Source organism: Nansenia antarctica (assembly GCF_963989245.1).
Source record: "Nansenia antarctica genome assembly, chromosome: 4".
NCBI classification, from domain to species: Eukaryota; Metazoa; Chordata; class Actinopteri; order Argentiniformes; family Microstomatidae; genus Nansenia; species Nansenia antarctica.
This window is the reverse complement of record NC_137689.1, coordinates 36,340,441-36,348,617: the sequence shown is the minus strand read 5'-3', so window position 1 is coordinate 36,348,617 and position 8,177 is coordinate 36,340,441. Positions and strand designations below refer to the sequence as shown.

At 46.1% G+C, this 8,177-nt stretch overlaps 1 protein-coding gene across 1 annotated transcript; it reads right to left on the bottom strand.

Moving 5' to 3' along the window:
* Window positions 1-411: 411 nt before the first annotated feature.
* On the bottom strand, window positions 412-6,175 carry tgif2 (TGFB-induced factor homeobox 2; the record flags this gene model as incomplete). Its single annotated transcript, XM_080529346.1, has 5 exons — window positions 412-565; window positions 657-992; window positions 1,205-1,950; window positions 4,196-4,449; window positions 6,157-6,175. 5 exons carry the CDS (start codon window positions 6,173-6,175, stop codon window positions 412-414), a joined length of 1,509 nt encoding a protein of 502 aa, XP_080385472.1.
* Window positions 6,176-8,177: the final 2,002 nt, after the last annotated feature.

Below are 8,177 nucleotides of genomic sequence, written 5' to 3'. Positions count from 1 at the left end.
AAGAGGTTTGGGACACGTCCTCCTCGTCCCCTTTTGAAAATAGCTGAGAGAGAGGGAGGGAGGGAGGGGGTTTAAAAAGACATTGTCGTCTTTCGGCAACGCAACATTGAACCTGCAATCTGGAATGTCGTTTGAGAAACTAGTTTTGAATTGTTCTGCCCAGCAACAGCTTCAATCGAAAGTTATCTTAAAAGTCATGATAAAAAGTTGCTTGAAAAGCAGTCTTTAAAAACACTTTTCCATCCTCTGTGTTTATCCCAATGGCACGACATGCGCCTGTCAGTTTGGCCAGACAACTGAACGCGCACACAGTATTCAAAAGGGAGGGTTTGTTTGTTGTGCTCCCTCATACATTTACACACAGACCGCGGTGTGATTGTTGTCTTTCTGTGACTGGCTCACAAACTGGCTCTAGTTGACCGCCTCGCTGACGGCACGCAGGGTGTGCTGTGGCCCCCACACTGTGGGAATGGGAGTCTGGACCACAGGGGTGGGCTGTCTGGCCTCACTGTGGACCACACTCCACACACTGGGCACCGAGGTCCTCTGGACATTGCTGCCACCGCTGGGGAAGGAGCCCAAAGGCTGGAGGGCAGAGGGGAGGTGGTGGGAGGCCAGGCCCAGGAACGGGGAGTGGATCGGGGCCAAAGTTTGACCTAAACTTGGGAGTGGGGCTGAGGTCGCGGTTGGGGCAGGGGCTGGGACTAAGGTTGGGACCGAGGTTAAAGTAGGGAATATGGTTGGTGCTGGGACTGAGTTTGAGGTTGGTATTAAGGTCTGTCTTGGAACTGGGACTGGGGTCGTGGTGGAGGAGGCAGGGTTTGGGACTGGGGTTGTGGTGGAGGAGGCAGGGTTTGGGACTGGGGTTACAATTGGGAAAAGTGTTGGTGCTGGGTATGGGTTTGAGGTTTGGATATGGGCCACGGTTGGTCTTGAAGCCGAGGCTGGGAACAGGACCGAGCTCGTAGCTGGGACCAAGGCTGGGGGCGGGACTGCGATGAGAGCAGAGACTGGTGCCACGGTTAGTGCAGGGACAGGGGTTGGAACTGGAGCATGGGTTTGGCCTAAGACAGGGACAGAGGTTGGAACTGGCACAAAGGTTGGCTTTTGGGCTTGGAATGGGGTTGACATGAAGGCGAGAGCTGGGGACGGGAGTACGGTAGGTGCTGGGGAGACTGGGGCTGGGACTGTCACTGTGAGAGACATTGGGACTGAAACAGGGACTACCACAGCCTCTTCCTTTACAACAGGATCCTGCACTCTGGCCTTGTGTACTGTTGGGTTCTCCTCTGCTGGAGGGGTCGTACCCACACTACTAGAGCTGTCGCCTCCTTGCACCTCGTCTTCCTGACTTGAGGCACCTGCAGTTTTGGGACTCGTGACCCCTGCAGGTTCCGTAGCCCTGCTCTGGCTCTCGTGAAGCCTCTTCTGGGTCTCCTGCTCGGCGGCCCTCTGTAAGGCCGCATCCACCAGCAGCCTAAGGTCACTGAAGTCCTGGGAGGGGAGGAGCTCCGGAGGCGTCGGGGGCGGCGTGTTGAAGAGCCCGCCTGTCGGGCTAGCAGTCGTGCCCAGGCTAGTGATGACCGTCGCCCCGTGAGACCCCTGCTCCTCCTCCTTCCCCTTGAACAAGCCCTGCGTATCCAGCTGCATCAGAGCCTGGAAGCTGCCTTCTCGGCCCGGGTAGCCGGCACCCGTCAGGATGGCCGTGGCCGTGTTGGTGAGGAGGCTCAGGTCCAGCGTGGGGGTGGGACGGATGACCGAGGGGCGCAGCGGGGGCTGGGCAGAGACGGGGCATTCGGGGGAGCTGACTCCGCCTCCTCCCCCGGTGGAGGAGCGGCCCTCGTTCTTGCCCGCCCGTCTGGAGATGGTGAACTGGGTGGGGTCCTTACCGTCCTTGCGGAGCAAGTCAGGGAGGAGCCGCCGCCGAGCGTTGATGAACCAGTTGCAGATCTGGAAAAGAGAAAGAGATTGTTTTGAAACCAAAAATGTTTGGTTGTTTTTCTCACATTTTGTGTGTGCAAGTGTGAAAATAAGGAAATGCAATTCGTTCGAGTTCAAATGTTTTAATACATTGCACATTAAATCACGCTTTCATGCATTCACATTTTTGGCAGCTCTAGCTCAAATCCATATCCTGGCACTAAGCCATGCCACTATACCGCACCCCGTTTTTTTAAGCCGTGAGTTGCAAAGACTTTATTCACTCTGGCACTGCAGCTTGGCTAGAGCCACAGAGAAGGCCACACAGAGCAGCGACAGAGCAGATAACTTGTGAGTCTGGCTTTGTATGGGACAATCAAGAGGTGTCAGGTTCTTGTCTTGGCTGCAGGGCAAAAAAATTACACCTGCTGCCACCCACCAAATGCGGGTAGTTTTTTCCATTGCCAGGTAAATCTCTAAATCTTCCTGGCCACTTTGGTGGGTGGCTTTGTGAACACTACGCTTCAACATGACAATATAAAAGCGAAACAGGTGCCAGCCGCAATTATGGTCACAGTCGGTTCAACATTTGGGACGACACTTACGCTGCTCCTGACTGTCTGACAGTGTCTATGACTTCTGAGTTACAACACCTCTGGTTACAACCTAAAATAAAGCATAACCGTAAAATTCAACGACACATGACAGCACGAGAAAGTAACTTGCATGCGACTGTGTGAGATAGAAAACATGCAGGGGGAAATATATTTTTTGACAGGGATTCGTTCTGTGCAGGGAGTATATTGAGTATAAGTCAGATCCATCAGACATGCTCTGCTAGGCTGTGTGAGAATTGGGCTTAAAAATTCAGAGCAATTTTCTTAAACAAATTGGGAGGCCACTGAGGAATTTGTTCGCCTCCATCAGACACACATCTCCAAAGAAGTAATGTTAGTGGGCCAAGTCAACATTAAGACACTGATAATTAGTGAAACCTATAACTCAGAGACTTGACATCAAGAACTAAAACTGGTCCAAGGCCAGTGCTTTGGGGTGAGATCCACCCACACAATTCTTTCTGTCTCCACTAGGCCCCGTTTACCTCCCTCTAGTGGTGGAACACCCCCCCCGCACCCACACAGTGAGATGAGAGAGACCTCAGACAGCTGGCATTAATGAAGTCTCAGCTGAAGAATGCTGAGCCACAGACCAGAGCGCAGCCAGAGGCATTCCACTGCTCTGACTAGAGGCCTGCCTGCCCTGCTCTATCTGCTCAGTCAAGGGAAGCTCATGTGTGTGTGTGTTTGTGTGTGTTTGTCCATGCAGAGAGGGAAAGGCAACAAATGTGATGTGAAAAGGGACGTCTGGGAGTCAGATTCAGCAGCACCGTATGACACAACACTCAAATAATGTTGTTTTGCTTCCAAAGTTCGCTATATTATTGAAATACAGCCTGGGACAAATAATAGCAAAATAGCAAATATCATGAAATCAATATCTATAATTAGACCGACACCGGCTCATTCAGTGCAGGAGCTGGCAGCAGCCTCCAGGACCATTCCGTGAGCTTAGAATGATAAGGTTCTATCTCCGTTTAGGGTCGTTCAGAGATATTGAGCGTCAATGTTTTTACATTCCATTATGTTTTGTGAGATGGAACCTTTGTATTTGATTAATTACTAACTCAAAAATGTCAACATTTTAAAAATAACACCGCACAGGCATTAATAAACACCTAATGGATCAGATTATGTAAAAAAAAAAACTACATTTTGACAAAAACCTTATAATTCTAACATCACGATTTGTCTGCAGTAACACGTGGAGCTGTCATGAGGCCATTTGGAAGCAAGCTACCATCCGCCCACCTTTGACAGGGACATCATGGCTCCATCCAGGCACACACGTCTACTAGGATCCGCTATGCACACACGTCTACTAGGATCATTCCTGTTTAGCATCAGGTACTAATCAGCATATGTATGTAGAACCATTTAAACTTGACAACAGTGAGAATGATCTAGCACCACTGCACCACCAGTTGCCTAGAGCGTTAATTGGTCCCTTGTTAATTGGGATTAGTTACGTTGCATGCTTTAAACCTAAATATGGGGGGGGGGGTCTGCTCCAGCTATTATGATGAACTATTATGAGTGCCTGAGCCAGGCGTTGAAATTGCACTTAAGTCAAATCAACATGTCTTAGCCACGACCTACTCCACACTAGCTACTCCTACTAACTAACTAGCTACTAACTACTCCTTGCTGTCGCTCACCTGCAGCACGGAGAGGCTGGTCTGGCCTGACAGGCTGAGCTTCTCCTGCTCCGAGGGGTAGGCGTTGAAGCGGTGCTCGTACAGCCAGCCCCGCAGCACCTGCACCGCTTCCTTGGGCAGGTTGCCGCGGCGACGGCGCTTGGCCGAGCCCCCGCCGCCCGACAGGTCGAGGGGGAAGCCGTCGTCCTCAAAGGGATCGCTGTCGGACATGGCCGACGACAGCTCCTGCTCCCGCATCCGCTCCTCTTCCAGAGCTGAGGAGAGACAGAGTTGTTGGGTACGTGTCAGAATTCATTGTTGGAAGGGACTTTCCCGCAATTTTTTTGTGTGTGTAAATAAACTTAATTGTCTATTCAAACTGGTTTTTTGTGTAAAGGTGACATTATGAGGGCAATGAGGCCAATGTTGTGAGGAAATTGGCCATAGCTGTATGGTTGCTACATAAATGTACGGTACATGAACCATACACCATACATTTATGTACATACATTACATTACAATTCATTACATTTTTGAGATGTGGGTGACTAAACCACAGAAAAAAACGTTCAGTGTGTCTTCCCTTTAACTACCCAAATGACCACGGCACTGGGTGGGTGAGCAAAGTCAAAGTGGGGAATGCTTTCCCAGGGTAGAGAATGCAGTAGTAAATGTCCTTCCGTTGGTGAAATCTGACCCCGCGGGGAGCGACTGGCTTCAACAAAGGAGATTGTGTATCACATCTCCAGGGTGAGGGTCTGTAGTAGAAGACCGTGCAGTGGGCTGTTTTCACCTTGTGTTTACAGGGCTCACTCTTTCTTCGCTACTAAATGTTAACATGCTTTCAAAGAGCCTAACGGCTGCTAAAATCAGTGCATTGTGTATTATATTAATGTTTATGAGTGCTTTTTAAAAACTTAAAGAAGAAAAAAAACGTTTTTTTATTATTATTGAAAACAGATAATATACGGGTGTAAAGCTAAAAACTGGACGTCTGGTATAGCTAAAGGGCTGACAGATGTGTCCTAGATAAATTCAGCTGTCAACTGGTCCTTGTTGTTGTAGCCTGCTAGCTAGCTCACGTCACGGTTTCAAAAAAAGCTAGGTAGCTATACTGAATTTCTCTATTCTTCTCTATTAGCGACCTGTATGATTTGGTGGTTACACAGCCAACATTGTTTTACCATATTGCTGTATTAATCACTTTCAACTAAAACTGTAGCGAAACAACTGCCTACGTGTGAGTTATCTAGCTTGTTACACGCTGTTCCTCCCCTGTCAATCACGCGGAGTCAACTTTTTTTTGTTTACAAACGGTTCCCTTCACGTCGACGCATCAACTTCAACAGTCAATAATTTGAGTTGCCAAACGTCAACTGCAAAGCCTGTATATAAAGATTCATGAATTAGGTTTAATGCTGCTAGTATCATATTTTGAAGCGAACGACATTGCAGCAGACTTGTTTTTAAAAGCTTGCAGAAACTAGCCAGCCTGCTAACAAACAATGCAAGTTCGAACCACTTGAGTGTCTGGAAACCCAGTCTTCAATCTCTGGCTACTGTAGGCCTATATCGTTCAATCGTTTCAGACCAAATAAATAGACGATTACGCAACGCTATTGTAAAATGGGGAAGCGTATAAGAAAATACAAGGAGGAAAATAGAGCCGAATTCATCAACTAAGTTGGCTAGCCATCTTCAAATCGCAGCCATACAAAGAACCTCGGAACGCACGCCCTCCGCTCCGCATGCAGGAGTTCTCTGTCGCTCCGCCAGATGGACACCATGCTTGCTTCCAAAGATAACTAGCTGGTTAGCTGTCCCTCCAAATTCAAACACAAACACACGCTGCATTTGCTCGCAACAAAAAGCCGCATTCCTTTTAAAACCAACAGGCGGACACAGAGGGCAAACAGACAGCCATGGCCAAGAGCCACAATGAATACTGGCAATTAGAAACACTGCAATTTTTTTGGGCGTACCTCGTTTGAAGGGTTTCATTCTTTGTTGATGGCTTGCTTGAAAACACGCAGCTGTCGAAGTTCCTTGTAAAATGCGTGCCTCGGCCAAACGTTGACACAACGGGATTTTCTTCCAAGCGCTCAAGGTATTGCAGGCTTCGTTGTGCTTATCGATGCTTCAATTCCTCTTTCTAGTAGCATAAACGTGCTGTTGATGAACGGAAGCGTCTATTTCCATCGCGTTTCGTTTTTCAGTAGGCCAGATATGTTTTTATAATTTGTGTCGTTCAGTTCCCTTTACCTGCACGCAGCGACGACAGTCGAAGCTGGAGTGATCCCTCCTCCTGTGCCCGCGCGGCCAATCACGGCTCTGTGTTTCCAGCAGACAGGCTTGTGTCATCATTCCTAAGTGACTGACAGACGAAGAGGCGATGCATTTCATTCAAAATTCAGAACAAGATGATTGAAGAATGTTATTTTCCGACATTATTGAAATTCCTCGGTCAGAATTAATCATACACACGCCCTCTTCCTTGACAGCATTCGTAGTGGCCATTTAAATGACGCGATTCCATCCTCGTTTGTCGTGTCGTCGGAATATGTGTTTATGTAAACCAACCAAACGATAATGTTATGTTACATAAACGGGATAAATCTGAAAACATCACCAAAAGCAGTAGCGGGCAACATTACACTACGATAGGATAATAAGGAAACATATAGGGAAAACATACAATAGATTGGCAGAAGAGATTATAAATGTTCACGCCATTGGCGGGAGAAAGTCTCACCTCTCTCCTGGCGCATCCTCCTGAATATGCAGGAATGTCTCTGGAAAACACCGCTGCAAGGCTTCCCTGGGAGCTTCTGTTTGTCACTACAATAACATCCATTTAATACATGTATATGCTAGCAGCATGTCATTACATGTTTACCATAACATTATTTAATCAAATATCATAGGAAAAAATAAACAATTATTGTAAATCAGAAAAGACAGTTTCAAGACACTGTAAAACATCACACGGACAGTATAGTCTACATTTCGTTACCTAACGTTCGTTACCTCACCTGTTCGGATTATGTCAGTCACTTGACTGCAAAAATACAATGAATACATAGGCTTAAGTAGGCGCTGATATCACACACATTGATCAGTATACAGAGTAAAGGAATACCAGTAGGCTATGCATTTATTTAGAACCAATGGAAAACACACACACACACACACACACATATCATATATATCACACACACACACACACACACATATATATATATATATATATATATATATATATATATATATATATATATATATATATATATATATATATATATAACATACATTGACCTATGGGAACCCAGACTAGTTCCAAAGTAGACAGAAGTCGCCTTCCAAACAATCACACCCATCAACCCAGAGAGACAAAATAACCATCATGAGCTTTTTGAGAAAGTATTGTGTGCATTTTATTGAATGATACCTCTCTTCATTATACATATTTGAACAAATGAGCTCTTTGAAATAGTATAAATAAATCAACAGCATTGTAAAAATGAAGCATTTATCTTCATTCAGGTTTAGTTCATATTTACAACATAAGGTGATGACCATGTGGGGAATAACATGTTAATCTTAATAACATAGAACCAATTTACTCAATTTAGTATTGCACAATATGCCTTTAATGTTTTAATGTTACCAGAGTAGATATAGTGACAGGAATCATAGTAAATCTCATCATTTTATGAACAAAATACCCACTCATTCACATATGTATCTCAATCTTGTATACTAAACTGAAAACCCTGACACACATAGCCTATAACTTGTATAGCATTATCAAACAAATCCTACTCAATAAAATGTGTGCTTGTTTTAAGTTGTTTTTTTGCTACATATCTCTTGTGGTAAGAGCATTGGTTAATCTTCCCCCATCCCTAACCCTTGCTGAGCCAGTGTGTTGCAGAGCGGACTGACAACAAAAGGCTTCTTTTTGCTAAATTGGCTTTAGGACTAGGGAAGCGTGCTGACTACC